The sequence below is a fragment of the Saccoglossus kowalevskii genome, chromosome 17, assembly GCF_978046115.1.
Source record: "Saccoglossus kowalevskii chromosome 17, keSacKowa6.1, whole genome shotgun sequence".
Lineage (NCBI taxonomy): Eukaryota > Metazoa > Hemichordata > Enteropneusta > Harrimaniidae > Saccoglossus > Saccoglossus kowalevskii.
Genome location: NC_140657.1, coordinates 16460254 through 16478813, shown reverse-complemented (window position 1 = coordinate 16478813; position 18560 = coordinate 16460254). Strand labels below are relative to the sequence as shown.

General features: G+C 37.8%; 1 protein-coding gene across 1 annotated transcript in view; it reads left to right on the top strand.

Moving 5' to 3' along the window:
• LOC102808886 (protein-associating with the carboxyl-terminal domain of ezrin-like) overlaps nt 1-16691 on the top strand; it is a 32108-nt gene extending 15417 nt beyond the window's left edge. The window contains exons 9-11 of the mRNA XM_085492453.1: nt 10393-10645; nt 12687-13390; nt 14092-16691. Of these exons, the coding sequence (XP_085348579.1) occupies nt 10393-10645; nt 12687-13390; nt 14092-14154 (1020 nt within the window). The 3' untranslated portion in view covers nt 14155-16691. The remainder of the gene's footprint in view (nt 1-10392; nt 10646-12686; nt 13391-14091) is intronic.
• The last annotated feature ends 1869 nt before the right edge of the window (nt 16692-18560 follow it).

The following is an 18560-nucleotide window of genomic DNA, read 5'->3' as shown; positions in this document are numbered from 1 at the left end:
TGCACGACCTTGGGCTGCAAAAGCTGTATCCAGTCCATAAAGAATAATGTCTCATCTGTGTTCAGTTGTAGCATAGATCTTTTCCAAGGTCTATGGTTATAGTTTGTGTATATCTATTTCAAAAGTCGTGATTATGGTACAGTGTCCCTGTGTAGTTCTGCATTCTTCATGTAAGTTTCAGACTGATTTTTGTGAAAAAAATTTTCATATGAGAGAGAAAACACAGTTTCTAAAAGATTAAGGTCAGTTCCCGTAGTTGCGCACACAGTGGTCGTTCATGCAGGAATGGTTCATTATTTACCCAGTTTTCCAGTATGTCAGCTTTCAGGGCTGTATACATGTGCACACATTGTTCAATTTAAAATGATTGTCACTACACTGACAGCATGATTACTTCTCTGTGACATTCAACTCTTATCTCAGTCAAGGGACTCAGACTAAAAAATGTCATGGCATAATTAATCTTCCTGAAATATCAATGCAGCTGTCACTCAAGAATAAATTCTCTTACAAAAACTACAATGGGAGTCTTTGCAGTTAGTTACTTTGTCTGTATGCGTATGTGTGTGTCTGTTCCACTGATATCTCAAGAACCATACATCGGTTTTTGATGAAACTTGGTGCATAGATGCTCTGGGCCAATGCGCAGATTTGATTAGGTTCTGGTAAAAAGCCATGCATATTAATTACCTAATTTGCATGATAATTAGCTAATTTTTAGCTGTTCCATGACTGTTCCACTTATATCTAAAGAACCGCTCATTGAATTTTGATGAAACTAGGTACATAGATGCTTTGAACTTATGCACATATTTGATTAGTTTTTGGTGAAAATATATGCATACTAATTACCTAATTTGCATAATTTATCAATTTTCGGCTTTTCCACTGATACTCAACTACTAATCATCACATTTCAATGAAACTTGGTACCTAGATGTCATAGGACACTGTACAGACCTGGTAGTGTTCAGGGTGATATCAGTACATAATTATCACCTTATTGCAAAATAAATTTTCGGAAGTACATCACATTTCAATGAAAATGTACATAGGTTCTCTAGGACTATGCAGAGACCTGATTAGTTTTGGGGTGAATAATTGTGCAAATTAGTTACCTAATTTGCATAATTATTTAATTTTCAGCTTTTTCACTGTGTCACAGTGTATGGCCTGCTTATCGCAATTGAGAGGGCCACCCACAGAACTCACACTGAACAGGGGGTTCTTTCACTGCTAGTATGGGGTAGACAAGACAATATTACTGGAAATGAAATACACATACACCAAAATATCAAGTTAAAGCTCCTGGCTTTAATACCTCTCATAATAATTACAAGAAATAAAGCACAGAAAAATACAATGAATAAAGTCACTAAAATGGGGGATTGCTTAGGGAAGTGTGCATTTGTGATAACTCACAGTTCCAGGATGTATTATTGGACGACAGTAAATGGCTTCTGCAACACAACAACGGAGAAATACAGGAGTCTTGCTTGCAGAGGAACGCTGGAGGGCACCGCTGAAAGCAGGAGATCACAGCAGTTCATACAAGTCTCACAGAATGATGGTTGTAGCCTGTAATATTGTATCATAGCAGAACACACCGGAAAGCAAGTTAAAAGTGAAATGATTGACCAAAACTGTCCTGAGTTTATACCATCGGTAAAGGACAGGGTAGATTTGGTCAGTCTAAGCAGGCCTTGCACTGTGACACACTGATATCTTGAATACTAAATGAATCTAAAACTATGCAGAGAGCCAATTAGTTGTTGGTATATATTTATGCATATTAATCACCTACTTTGCATAATTAATCAATTTTCAACTTTCACACTGATATCTCAGGTACTAATCATCACATTTCATTGAAACTTTGTACATAGATGCTCTAGGACAATGTACAAATATGATCAGTTTTGGGTTAAAATCTGTTCATATTAATTCCCTAATTAGCATAATAATTCATAATTTGTTGGTTCTGATCACATTTCAATGAAACTTGGCACATAGATGGTCTGTTACATTGTGCAGACCTTATTTTACACTCAGATTTGTTCATTTTAATTTTCTGATTTGCATAATTAGTTTTTCCATCAATATCTCAAGTACGAGTAAATTTGAATTAATTTTTAATGTGTCTCTAATACTCTCAGCATAGGAAGTTCTTTCTAAGCTTTCTTTGATTAAACTTCTTTCCCAAAACTGCAGGTCTGATTGCATTGACACTGATAGGCATACCTCTCGTAGATTTGTTCATTTCATGATGATATCTTCAATTCTCTAATTTTCCATTTCTTACCACCATTGTCAACTCTTATACCACCATTGTCAACTCTTATACCACCATTGTCAACTCTTATACCACCATTGTCAACCCTTATACCACCATTGTCAACTCTTATACCACCATTGTCAACTCTTATACCACCATTGTCAACCCTTATACCACCATTGTCAACTCTTATACCACCATTGTCAACCTTTATACCACCATTGTCAACTCTTATACCACCATTGTCAACTCTTATACCACCATTGTCAACTCTTATACCACCATTGTCAACCCTTATACCACCATTGTCAACCCTTATACCACACTTATCAACTCTTATACCATCATTGTCAACCCTTATACCATCATTGTCAACCCTTATACCATCATTGTCAACCCTCATACCACCATTGTCAATCTTTATACCACTGTCACCTTTTATACCACACTTGTCAACCCTTATACCACCATTGTCAACCCTTATACCACCATTGTCAATCCTTATACCACTGTCACCTTTTATACCACACTTGTCAACCCTTATACCACCATTGTCAACCCTTATACCATCATTGTCAACCCTTATACCACCATTGTCAACCCTCATACCTCCATTGTCAATCCTTATACCACTGTCACCTTTTATACCACACTTGTCAACTCTTATACCACCATTGTCAACCCTCATACCACCATTGTCAATCCTTATACCACTGTCACCTTTTATACCACACTTGTCAACCCTTATACCACCATTGTCAACACCTATACCACCATTGTCAACCCTTATACCACCATTGTCAACCCTTATACCACCACAGTCAACCCTTATACCACCATTGTCAACCCTTATACCACCATTGTCAACCCTTATACCACCATTGTCAACCCTCACACCATAATTGTCAATCTTTATACCATCATTGTCAACCCTTATACCACAATTTTCAACCCTTACACCACCACTGTCACCCCTTATACCACTGTCAACCCTTATACCACTGTCACCCCTTTTACCACAATTGTCAACCCTTATCCCACCATTGTCAACCCTTATCCCACCATTGTCAACCCTTATACCACCATTGTCAACCCTTATACCACCATTGTCAACCCTTATACCACCATTGTCAATCCTTATACCACCATTGTCAACCCTTATACCACCACTGTCAACCCTTATACCACCACTGTCAACCCTTATACCACTGTCAACCCTTATACCACTGTCAACCCTTATACCATGATTGTCAACCTTTATACCACCATTGTCAACCCTTATACCATCATTGTCAACCCTTATACCATCATTGTCAACCTTATACCACCATTGTCAACCCTTATACCATCATTGTCAACCCTTATACCACCATTGTCAACCTTTATACCACCATTGTCAACCCTTATACCACCATTGTCAACCCTATACCACCATTGTCAACCCTTATACCACCATTGTCAACCATTTTACCACCACTGTCAACCCTTATACAACCATTGTCAACCCTTAAACCACCATTGTCAACCCTTATACCACCATTGTCAACCCTTATACCACCATTGTCAACCATTATACCACTGTCAACCCTTATACCACCATTGTCAACCCTTATACCATCATTGTCAACCTTATACCACCATTGTCAACCCTTATACCATCATTGTCAACCCTTATACCACCATTGTCAACCCTTATACCACCATTGTCAACCCTTATACCATCATTGTCAACCCTTATACCATCATTGTCAACCCTTATACCATCATTGTCAACCCTTATACCATCATTGTCAACCCTCATACCACCATTGTCAATCCTTATACCACTGTCAACCCTTATACCACTGTCAACCCTTATACCATGATTGTCAACCTTTATACCACCATTGTCAACCCTTATACCATCATTGTCAACCCTTATACCATCATTGTCAACCCTTATACCATCATTGTCAACCTTATACCACCATTGTCAACCCTTATACCATCATTGTCAACCCTTATACCACCATTGTCAACCTTTATACCACCATTGTCAACCCTTATACCACCATTGTCAACCCTATACCACCATTGTCAACCATTATACCACCACTGTCAACCCTTATACAACCACTGTCAACCCTTAAACCACCATTGTCAACCCTTATACCACCATTGTCAACCCTTATACCACCATTGTCAACCCTTATACCACTGTCAACCATTATACCACCATTGTCAACCCTTATACCATCATTGTCAACCTTATACCATCATTGTCAACCCTTATACTATCATTGTCAACCCTTATACTATCATTGTCAACCCTTATACTATCATTGTCAACCCTTATACCATCATTGTCAACCCTTACACCATAATTGTCAATCTTTACACCATCATTGTCAACCCTTATACCACTGTCACCCCTTTTACCACAATTGTCAACCCTTATACCACCATTGTCAACCTTTATACCACCATTGTCAACCCTTATACCACCATTGTCAACCCTTATACCACCATTGTCAACCCTTATACCACCATTGTCAACCATTATACCACCACTGTCAACCATTATACCACCATTGTCAACCATTATACCACCACTGTCAACCCTTATACCACCATTGTCAACCCTTATACCATCATTGTCAACCCTTATACCATCATTATCAACCCTTATACCACAATTGTCAACTGTTATACCACTGCCACTGTCACCTCTTATACCACTGTCACCTCTTATACCACCATTGTCAACCCCTATACCACCATTGTCAACCCTTATACCACCATTGTCAACCCTTACACCATCATTGTCAACCCTTATACCACCATTGTCAACCCTTATACCACCATTGTCAACCCTTATACCACCATTGTCAACCCTTATACCACCATTGTCAACCATTATACCACCACTGTCAACCATTATACCACCATTGTCAACCATTATACCACCACTGTCAACCCTTATACCACCATTGTCAACCCTTATACCATCATTGTCAACCCTTATACCATCATTATCAACCCTTATACCACAATTGTCAACTGTTATACCACTGCCACTGTCACCTCTTATACCACTGTCACCTCTTATACCACCATTGTCAACCCCTATACCACCATTGTCAACCCTTATACCACCATTGTCAACCCTTACACCATCATTGTCAACCCTTATACCACCATTGTCAACCCTTATACCACCATTGTCAACCTTTATACCACCATTGTCAACCTTTATACCACCATTGTCAACCCTTATACCACTGTCACCTCTTACACCACCATTGTCAACACCTATACCACACTTGTCAACCCTTATACCACCATTGTCAACCCTCATACCACCATTGTCAATCCTTATACCACTGTCACCTTTTATACCACACTTGTCAACCCTTATACCACCATTGTCAACACCTATACCACCATTGTCAACCCTTATACCACCATTGTCAACCCTTATACCACCACAGTCAACCCTTATACCACCATTGTCAACCCTTATACCACCATTGTCAACCCTTATACCACCATTGTCAACCCTCACACCATAATTGTCAATCTTTATACCATCATTGTCAACCCTTATACCACAATTTTCAACCCTTACACCACCACTGTCAACCCTTATACCACTGTCAACCCTTATACCACTGTCACCCCTTTTACCACAATTGTCAACCCTTATCCCACCATTGTCAACCCTTATCCCACCATTGTCAACCCTTATACCACCATTGTCAACCCTTATACCACCATTGTCAACCCTTATACCACCATTGTCAATCCTTATACCACCATTGTCAATTATTATACCACCATTGTCAACCCTTATACCACCACTGTCAACCCTTATACCACTGTCAACCCTTATACCACTGTCAACCCTTATACCATGATTGTCAACGATTATACCACCATTGTCAACCCTTATACCATCATTGTCAACCCTTATACCATCATTGTCAACCTTATACCACCATTGTCAACCCTTATACCATCATTGTCAACCCTTATACCACCATTGTCAACCTTTATACCACCATTGTCAACCCTTATACCACCATTGTCAACCCTATACCACCATTGTCAACCCTTATACCACCATTGTCAACCATTTTACCACCACTGTCAACCCTTATACAACCATTGTCAACCCTTAAACCACCATTGTCAACCCTTATACCACCATTGTCAACCCTTATACCACCATTGTCAACCATTATACCACTGTCAACCCTTATACCACCATTGTCAACCCTTATACCATCATTGTCAACCTTATACCACCATTGTCAACCCTTATACCATCATTGTCAACCCTTATACCACCATTGTCAACCCTTATACCACCATTGTCAACCCTTATACCATCATTGTCAACCCTTATACCATCATTGTCAACCCTTATACCATCATTGTCAACCCTTATACCATCATTGTCAACCCTCATACCACCATTGTCAATCCTTATACCACTGTCAACCCTTATACCACTGTCAACCCTTATACCATGATTGTCAACCCTTATACCACCATTGTCAACCCTTATACCATCATTGTCAACCCTTATACCATCATTGTCAACCCTTATACCATCATTGTCAACCTTATACCACCATTGTCAACCCTTATACCATCATTGTCAACCCTTATACCACCATTGTCAACCTTTATACCACCATTGTCAACCCTTATACCACCATTGTCAACCCTATACCACCATTGTCAACCCTTATACCACCATTGTCAACCATTATACCACCACTGTCAACCCTTATACAACCACTGTCAACCCTTATACCACCATTGTCAACCCTTATACCACCATTGTCAACCCTTATACCACCATTGTCAACCCTTATACCACTGTCAACCATTATACCACCATTGTCAACCCTTATACCATCATTGTCAACCTTATACCATCATTGTCAACCCTTATACTATCATTGTCAACCCTTATACTATCATTGTCAACCCTTATACTATCATTGTCAACCCTTATACCATCATTGTCAACCCTTACACCATAATTGTCAATCTTTACACCATCATTGTCAACCCTTATACCACTGTCACCCCTTTTACCACAATTATCAACCCTTATACCACCATTGTCAACCTTTATACCACCATTGTCAACCCTTATACCACCATTGTCAACCCTTATACCACCATTGTCAACCCTTATACCACCATTGTCAACCATTATACCACCACTGTCAACCATTATACCACCATTGTCAACCATTATACCACCACTGTCAACCCTTATACCACCATTGTCAACCCTTATACCATCATTGTCAACCCTTATACCATCATTATCAACCCTTATACCACAATTGTCAACTGTTATACCACTTCCACTGTCACCTCTTATACCACTGTCACCTCTTATACCACCATTGTCAACCCCTATACCACCATTGTCAACCCTTATACCACCATTGTCAACCCTTACACCATCATTGTCAACCCTTATACCACCATTGTCAACCCTTATACCACCATTGTCAACCTTTATACCACCATTGTCAACCTTTATACCACCATTGTCAACCCTTATACCACTGTCACCTCTTACACCACCATTGTCAACACCTATACCACTATTGTAAACCCTTATACCACCATTGTCAACCCTTATACCACCATTGTCAACCCGTATACCATGATTGTCAACCCTTATACCATGATTGTCAACCCTTATACCACCATTTTCAAATCTTATATCATCATTGTAACCCTTATGTGTATAGGATATTGCACTGTGATGTTATTACACCAGCATGTTTGATAACAAATGTCGCACAATACTCTGTACACAATCTACTGTGACAATCGTTCCCATTATTCATTTAATCAATAACAGCAGCAGTGAACAATGTCATTATTTTATATCCGGGTGCGAGTTCTTGTCAATCACTTTGATTTTCTATTGTTATTATTTACTCGTATGTGAACAAAATTGTCCATAGCAAATAAAATAAATAACGGAAGAAAAATTCTGTTTGTATTGTTGAATGTCATGTAAAATTCAGCTGATCTGTGAAAATTCACATCACATGATGTAGTACTGAAATTGTTTCTGTTTTCAGAGAAATATATGTAAAAAGATCCAAGCAATGGTAAAATAAGTCAAAATTAGTAGAAAGACAGATTAGTTTTTGTTTTCCAGGTTCAGAACACTAAATCATTTATTTTCCCGCAAATATACTAATTACCATAAAATCTATATTAGAAGCCACATCCCTTATAGAAGTCACATCCATTCTTTTCAACAAATGTGTTGATGCTCTAATAGAAGCCACATCATCTCTGTTGCATTGTACCATTTTAATGTACCAACTAAAAATAAACTCACCACTAATATATGAAGCACCCCTCTACAACTATAATGGTATCAACCATGCTAATCTGTGACAATCTGTTGTGTAGCACATGTTTGTCGTCAAATGAACAAATCATTTGCATAGTGTGGATTCATTTGGTTTTATTTATGCCACGTCAGTTGCAACCCTGTCTATTGTCTGGTGCATTTCTCTCCATCCATAATTACCCTGTTGGCAGTGAGTTGCATTTTGTTCAATTTTATTTTCCCTCATTTAATATTGTTGTTCTGGTCCATATGTCAGTATCAACTATAATTGATTTCTGATATTTTGCACTTGATTTCTGATTTTTTGCATTTTTAATTGCTGTACATTTTTGTTATTTTTTCATATCACAGTTGTGTGGTGTTAGAATTATTGATTTAGAAATTTTCTTGGACATTTCTGTGATTAACAAAATGCATATTTTGTCCTAACAGGATTATATGAAATACACACTTTGTTATATTACATATAGTTTATTCCGTATCTGAACAGGTCATTTCAAATTTGACTATTTCATTCAATGTTACAGCAAAAAATTGTATCTATTCGTGAATAATCTTTGTTGATATTGGTGAAAAAGTTCATAAAAAGGGATTTAAAAATTGTTGGCTAAAAATATGACTGCATCATGGATGGAATTGAATAGTTATTTTTCCAGACCTGAACTTTGACCCAGGTTAAATGTGATTTGCATAATGAACTGAAAATGTTGAAAACTGTTTTAAAAAATGAAGTGAGTTCTGAATATCAACTGAAATGAAACACAACAGTGTAAAATACACATTTTGTTTATACCAGTGGTGATATGTATTCCAACAATTAATATACCCGGTAGATTCCATATACATGTATGTGTGTACTAGGCTCATCATTTGCATATTGTTGCTATAAATTTTGATTTTAATTTATGCTAATTATATATTTGCAGTCAATAGCTCCAATGTGCAACAATATCCACCAATTAAAAAAAAACCTGTGTGCATCTAATTAGTCTTTTTAACCTTGTATGTAGATTATTTGCAAAAATACAAAAAATGTTTTACCATGACAGGTAGCAACATGTGACCAAGTAATTAAATTGAGCTTTATATCATTATAAATTTACCAATGAAATAAACTAATCATAAATCATCATCAAATTTACTTTGCAACATTGCAATATCCTGGAAACTGTACCAGCGGTGCTTGATTTGACTTCTAAAATTTCAATCCCCAAAAGCTGGATGGTCACAATCATTCTTATATGTGATTTATGAATTTGAACTTAAGCCAGATTGTGAACAAAATATATTCATGAAATATGAAGACTAAATTTAAATACAGTGAATGAATATTTGATCACAAGCATACTACTGTAAACTACTTTATTTTCGCTTGGAATTTTTGCTTTTTTTGCTGAAGGAATGATGCAGTGAAAATAAAATCCAGTGAATATACCCTTTTTCCTATATTTTACATTCAACTTGTCAAAATCAGTGAAAATAAATTCCATACAAAACACCCAAAAAATCTTTTCAGTGAAAATTGATTCCAGCTAAAATAAAGTATTTTACAGTATTTCACAGTATCTCATTTCAAATTCTCCCATCAAATATTCTGGGACTTTCAATATGCAAATGAAGTCAGGTGGCAAAATATTTTGCGTGGGAGATTGCAGTTTTCCTAATTATTTTATTTGGGTTTCAACTGTAAATAAAAAAATATTTGATGATATGCAATTTTTTTTCCTTTTTTCAGTTTCATCATCAACAAGAGAGCCCTATCACTCGTGGTGATAAACTTGGAAATTTAACTGCAGTCAGCGGAGTCATCAGTTTGCCAAAGCTTCTCAAGGCAACTGGTAGCCAGGGTGTAAATCATAGCAACGAAGAAAAAGAGCTAGCTCTCAATAAACAAGCTGAGAGGGAGAAGAGAAAACTTGAAGCCAAAAGGAAAGCTGAGGAAAAGCGTCTGGAGCGAGAGAAGAGAAAGCAAGAGCAGCATCAAAGAGGTAGTGTTGGATGTGTCATGTGTGTTGTGATTGGGTGGTAGCCAAAGTGCTGGATGTGTCATGTATGCTGATTGGGTGGTAGCCAAAGTGTTGGATGTGTCATGTGTGTTGTGATTGGGGGGTAGCCAAAGTGCTGGATGTGTCATGTATGCTGATTGGGTGGTAGCCAAAGTGCTGGATGTGTCATGTGTGTTATGATTGGGGGTAGCCAAAGTGCTGGATGTGTCATGTATGCTGATTGGGTGGTAGCCAAAGTGCTGGATGTGTCATGTATGCTGATTGGGTGGTAGCTAAAGTGCTGGATGTGTCATGTATGCTGATTGGGTGGTAGCCAAAGTGCTGGATGTGTCATGTATGCTGATTGGGTGGTAGCCAAAGTGCTGGATGTGTCATGTGTGTTATGATTGGGGGGTAGCCAAAGTGCTGGATGTGTCATGTATGCTGATTGGGGGGTAGCCAAAGTGCTGGATGTGTCATGTATGCTGATTGGGGGGTAGCCAAAGTGCTGGATGTGTCATGTATGCTGATTGGGTGGTAGCTAAAGTGCTGGATGTGTCATGTATGCTGATTGGGTGGTAGCCAAAGTGTTGGATGTGTCATGTGTGTTGTGATTGGGTGGTAGCCAAAGTGCTGGATGTGTCATGTATGCTGATTGGGTGGTAGCCAAAGTGTTGGATGTGTCATGTGTGTTGTGATTGGGTGGTAGCCAAAGTGCTGGATGTGTCATGTATGCTGATTGGGTGGTAGCTAAAGTGCTGGATGTGTCATGTATGCTGATTGGGGGGTAGCCAAAGTGCTGGATGTGTCATGTATGCTGATTGGGTGGTAGCCAAAGTGTTGGATGTGTCATGTATGCTGATTGGGTGGTAGCCAAAGTGTTGGATGTGTCATGTGTGTTGTGGTTGGGTGGTAGCCAAAGTGCTGGATGTGTCATGTATGCTGATTGGGTGGTAGCCAAAGTGTTGGATGTGTCATGTATGCTGATTGGGTGGTAGCCAAAGTGTTGGATGTGTCATGTGTGTTGTGATTGGGTGGTAGCCAAAGTGCTGGATGTGTTATGTATGCTGATTGGGTGGTAGCTAAAGTGCTAACGCGTGGGACTGTCCGGGCATGCGTGGGGGCGAACAGGGGGAAATACCCAACACGCAGGGCAGCAGCAGCAATTTTTGCACTGTATAATGTTCGTTTATTCAAATTCTAGCAGCTATCCACACTTTTTGTGATTGATGCCAGGGCATTTTGGCGAATCGAGTCTGCCATGTTGTTCACTAAACGACATATTACGTTTCGTCCACATATTTCAAAGTGTTGACGTCGCAACACATATTCAGCTGTGATTGACACTCTATTGTACAACTACAACAAAAGAAGAAAAGTACACTGTCCATAATTCAGTTCAACCTAACCAAGGCACGTTTGACATACCAAATATGATGAACTTGTATAATTCAGAAAAAAAATTTTGTCATTTGTTTTGGTTTGGAGCTGAAGCTAAGGGAAAACATTTACATAACCAGGGCGAGTTGCGTCTAGAAACAATCTGTGTTTGCTACTATAGGGAAAGGAACATGCTCCCGGGAAATTGAAAAATTCCTTTGAACTATGTTTATTTCATGAAAGCTTTTGTCTTAAATGCAAATTTGTCTTTAATATGTCCATTTGCCATCCTCATACCACTGAAGTACGATGCCACGGCAATGACTTGTATTCGCACACATGCTTTCTGTGTACAGTTGTGTGCATGTTCGCTAGTATAAATAACCGGTATAAGAAAAAAAGGCCCACTGAATGACGTTCCCGCTTTTAGCTTTAGTGCTCGATGTGTCATGTATGCTGATTGAGTGGTAGCCTAAGTGCTGGATGTGTCATGTATGCTGATTGGGTGGTAGCCTAAGTGTTGGATAAGCCATGTGTTTGCATATTTATTTATAACAATAGAAATAATCAACACATCACTAATCATTATTATTATTTCATCATTTCCTGATTGTGGTATGGTCGCTTCTGTTGCTTACAATTTTCTGTTCTTGTCTTCCATTAGCTACTTTGGCAACAAAAGTTATTCACGATGAAAGTATACTAGAAAAACTAAATGAATTAGAAACCATTGTTCCATCTGAGGAAGAAATAACAGAACTTGATTTGACTCACATAAGTGAGGTTGTAGAAAGTGACAATTTTGCCATGGCAACAAAAGAAACTGAGCTTCAAATAGAAGATGAAAGCTGGTCAGATTGGGGAGACATTGATCAGTCAGAATCAGTAGCCACTGAAGCTAAAGAGCAGGAAAAAGTCAAGGAGGACTGGTCGAATTGGGGCGATGATGAGAAAGGTGATGAAACTCTACTTGATGAACCAAAAAGTACTGTTGCTAAGAAACAAGCTGGTGCAATGAAAATTAAAAGTGCTGCTAAAAAATCGAACTCTTCTCCTGGTAGCTCCAATGTCTCCCCTCGCGATGAGAAACAACAGAAAGGAGGAAAAAATGTCACCCCAAAAGACCTTGGAAAGGAGTTTGAAATTCCTGATATCACAGCAAAACTGCCAGATCCTGAGCCAGACTTCTTTGCGGATATGGTGCCAACCGTCAAAAGCAATGTTGTCTCACTAGATGAGCTAATGAAGTCTAGTAAGTCAAAGTCAAAAACAACAAAAGAAATGAGTAATAAGGAGAGAGAAGCAATAGAAGCTGAAATAGAAGCAGAGTTATCTGCATCATTTGGTGCCATAGAAACAACAGATGAGGTAAGACCCTATCAACAGTTTGCAAATTGCAAGTTTTGCAATATGAGGTTATTGATACCGGTACTATCAATTATTATACTGTCAATTATTTATGATGATGATGAGTATGATGATCCTATTGTCCATACCACCTGAGTGCATACCTTGTATGTAGTATTCTAACGAGAACCTTTTAATATTATACATATTTTTCTACGTGCAGTAATAATTTAGCAAGATATAACAGCCGGGAATTACAGCAACAAAATGTTCCTCTCCACGCCATCTGTTGCGTTTAGTGACATGATTCATGAATGTACCGTAAACAGGACGCACATACAACATTTTACAGACGAATAATATCTATTGTCTTTGGTGTCACATAGAACAATATTTGATATTTCATTACTTTCTATTAATACTCCTAGTAATCTGATTGGTCTTTGCATGCTGATCGATGTTCAAGATCATTGGCAAACAATCTTCAATTGTCCCAAAACAGTACATTTCTTGAATAACTGCAATTAAAGTACATCTGAATAATATTTTGAATTTTTCTCGATATTTACTAAAGTGCGTCTTTTTAATCGTAACTTCGTAACTCATGACCCTTGACCTACTTGTTCAAAGATGTCAGGCAAATATGAATGCTGCTCACCTGAAGTATGTTAAAAAACAACCATTTTCTTAAAAAATATTTTTTCTTTTTTTTTTTATTACAGCTGGAAACAGGTTGGGGAGACGATGATCTTAATTTGGATGTCCAAGCAGAAGAAGAAACATAAACAACTTCGTGAACAAGATGTTATCAAAGCTGTGTCCCCTACCATTTAGTGGTATAGTCTTACATTACCATCTCACAGAACTTTGGGATTTTTGTTTTTATTTTGTAAACTGTCTTCAGACTACTAATTTAGGTGATGGTTCTATCAACCTGCCCACCACGCTAGCTGAAAGACAACATTTTAGTGATTTATGTTAATCACTTTTAGTCTCTAAAATAAATATTCATCCCTGGTTTATATGCGGTAGAGATGTTTATTGGGCTGTTTCGAACAATTCCAATGAAAGAGATAGCGACATTGAATGCTAACAAACACATTCAGCTCTTTGCATGCAATGGGCCATTCCAGTTTATATCTGCACCCCCCTGTTGATGTGGTCGGATTTCCAGCACTGTATGATGGGGAAAATACCCCGGAATTCCAACTGTATATGGAGAAACAGAATCTGGAAATCCAGACGAGTATGTAAAAAAAATTCCCGGAAATCCAGGCAGTTATGGCTACTAAATAAAATATGGCCTAGTTTATCTCGCCACATACCGGTTGATGAGGTTGGATTTCCAACAGTATGACTAAAAAAAACTTGGAATTGGGCCAGTATGAAATAGTTATTACTGAAATTAGATAAGGATGGTTGCACGAATGAGCTCATCAACACCGTGAATCAGGACTACCAGTAGTTTGGATTTCCATTATCAAATATAAAATTTTGAACTTGGTAAATTAGCCTATGATGAGAGTTATATTGGGATATTCTACTCTGTATGGTGGTACAAAGGAACTCATCAACACTATAAGTAGGAACTATAGTTTTGGATTTCCATTACTGTATGGTGAATGGTGACTTGGAAATAAAACTTTGTATGACTTTATACACCCATGGAAATTATACCCTGTATGAAGTAAACACACAAGCTCATCAACAGGGGGGTGCAGATATAAACTGGAATGGCCCAATATATTAATTGCTGGTGATAGAACAGAATTGTTTGATGGATTTTTAAAGTATTGATTGTACAACTGTATTTTACAATTATGTTTTAGGTAATCAATTTGTGGGTATTCAAATTAAATTTACAAAAAAAGTTTGAGATGTATGGTAATCCATGTGAAGAAGTAAGAACTTTGAGGTGGGAAAGAGGGAGGAAGGGTTGGCAGTTGCCAAGAAATTTAGCTTATTTTGTAATGAAAGTAAGAGCTATCACAGATTGACCAAACATGTTTTAAAATTCACCAAAATTCAATACATGATTTGAAATAGGAAATCTGGTATGTGATTGTTCAAAATTGCACCGAACGCTAAAGTTTGACTGGATTTTGTTATTATCAGAAAAGAATTTGATACACATATTATGACCTTGTGCAAAGAGAGCATTTGATCTGCAGTACTTAGGGAATAAACAAATCATATAGGGTCTATGGTATTTTGACGATAATATGTAAAAAAACATCAAGTTTAGAACATGACAAATTCTCTGGAATAAGACGTCCATTAACAAGAGCAATTGTCTTTGTCATTGATATTTTGTCTGCATTCTCTTGACATGGTTTCCATGGTAACATAATTTCCATGGTAACATGATGACTTTCATGGTATAATTATTTCACATTTTGGTGCCATTGCACTGAAATACATAAATTAAAGATGCCAAAGAAAAAAAAAATGTCATAATTACCTTTTATTCATCTCTGGACAACTTATATTGTATGATTTCTGACTTTATGGTCAAGATTTACGCACTTCAAATTTGAAATGAAAGCATTTAGGTTGTTTCAAAGAGTATACAATGTAAATATGTTGCTATGGCAACACAACAAATTGGTGCTGTAGTTGAACATGCTTTTCATGATAGATCGTGTACATGCTATTATTTGAATCAGTAAAGAAATATCTTATGCCATCTGCTTATAATAGAGAACCGTATTTGCTCTTTTAAAAGCGCATGTAAGTTAACAGCTTTATTCATTGTATGCTCAACATTTTTTAAAGCGGGGGAGTCGTCACCTGCACATGCGTCCGATGGCCATAGCGCGTCACTGTTTATAAACAATCGTCAACCCATGAGCCTTTGCGTTTTTAGCGCGTGTTGTTATCATGGCTTAGGGCTCAATTTCCACGTTTGCGCAGGTGACGTCCTTCTCGCTTTAACTATATTTGTGCCAAGCTACATCTCTGGATAATGAATTTATTGCTGTCACTTCTTGCATGTTTTCAAAGAATTCTCCCAAACCTAATACCACATATTTGGAAATCAGGGCAAACTGCACTCTGATTTAACCCTAAACCTTTCTGGTGCAAGGATTATTAAACTATGAAATATTTTGACTATAAGCACAACTCATTTATTTATTAAAGCGAATACACTACTAACAAAGCAAATACGGTAACAATGATAGTTGGATTTTAACTTCTGTCAAATTGACGTCGGGTACATAGTATTTTTATGGGTGTCTTTCTATTCAGTTTCATAGAACTTGATGCTGTTCACTTTTCAATATATTATAATTGAAATAAAAGGGGTGGATACTTAAATAATGGTCTTGATTACATCTCACCTATTATTTACTTGCACTCTATGTTTGCCCTGTTAGCGTGTGATAATGGACAGTGCTGAGAACTTTATCTTTTCGTTCTGGTTATAATAGATTGTTATTTAACCATTATAAAATGTGGTTTTATTTATTGTACAACTTCAGGGAGGAGCAACACACTGTCGTACGGTACAATGTACACACAAGCAGAATTTTCTTTTTTTTTAGTAATTTTAACATTGGCATTACTATTGACTGTGGAAATAGCTTCCCATGAAATGAATGATTTGTTGTTTATTTATATCAACACCCGTGCTCCAAATGGTTTAATTTATTGTTGTGATACAGTACACACAACCTCAGAGGTTTTAAAACAAAACTGAAATTGAACATCATGTCAGAACCTGGTAATTTCTTTGTATAAATGTACATTTCAGTTTTTTCTGTATATTAAATATTGGGACTAGATCATATTTCTGTCGTTACTGAATCAGTGCTTATGTATGTTGCAGCTGTATATAACGTACAACTAAAAAAGATTTTAATTTTTAGGTAATAAAACTGTATACGAGATAAGTGAAATCAATTTTATAATTGATAAAAGATTGATTCTCGGTAATAAAAAAAACTGAGAAGACTAGTTTATCCTCTCAACTGCATATTCCTACCCATCAACTTGATAGTGTCCAGTCCAGCTAACATTAGTAAATCCTCACGGGCTAAAGCATTTTAGAAAACTAGACTCCTTCACAAGGAATGCTTTAGGAAATGGAGGTGGTTAGTCACACCCAGACAAGTTCACTCTCTGTGGTACAAGATTCCATTCACTTTTCGACAACAAAAGCACTATATGGGTCATTGCAATCATCCAGTCCACAATATCTAGTCCTGGTTTCTACATTCATTTTCACCTCGTTGTAAATTCGTCAAGTGGATGGAGACCAGTTCTGAATCTGTCTCCTCCAAACCAATGCATTGAGCTGGACTTGTTTAAACTATACGACTTTCTTAGCAATGTTTGATATGAAGGCTCTGGACAGTTAACCCTATCTGAAAATGTGTAGACTAAAAAGAGAGATGCCAATTCAGAGTTCGCTTTGATCTTTGTGTGGCTTTATTGCAAAGGTTTACTGTACAGTGTAGTGGTACATCTCCATGCCCATCTTTGTTTACTATACTTTGATTACCGATGTCTCCACCAATCACCTGTTTTAGCGACCACGGTACACCCATACATTTCTGAGGTCATTAGTTTTTGCAGTGTTTGATTTTGATATAAACAGACTCAGCAAGTTTTTTTCCCTGGCACCCATTTCGTCAGATCATGCACGTGCCACATATCTGGCTGCACAGCGGGAATGTTTACTGCGACTTGCAACACTATGATCCAATCCAGCGACTTTAGAAGCGTCCTTCAGACGTCCTCCAATTGTATTGGAGAGCTTACCCGAGACAAGTTGACCAACAAGTGCAGGTAATCTCTAATATGATGGGCCAATCCTGATCGCCTCAAGGTCACAAAGCCCTTTATCTCATGGCCGACATTCTGAGTCAAGCAGATCATGATAGACCAACAAAGAATCCAGGAGACTGAAACTCAAAATTGCTATCACATCAATTGGAATTAACTAAATGTAGATGAGCGAATTTAAACTAGGAGTTTTTTGGCAATCAACTGAAGATGCAACTACTTCACCAGTACCATTGCCTACCTCAAAAGGGTGCGTGTGATGAAGTCACCATTCCTTAAATTGGCATTGAACATTCTGTCCTGGTGTGCAGATTGGAATATTGTTCATGCAAGCACATCTGGGGGGGGGGGGGGGGGGGGGGGGGTCTGGGTTCACAATCCTATCAGTTACACTACATCCCCA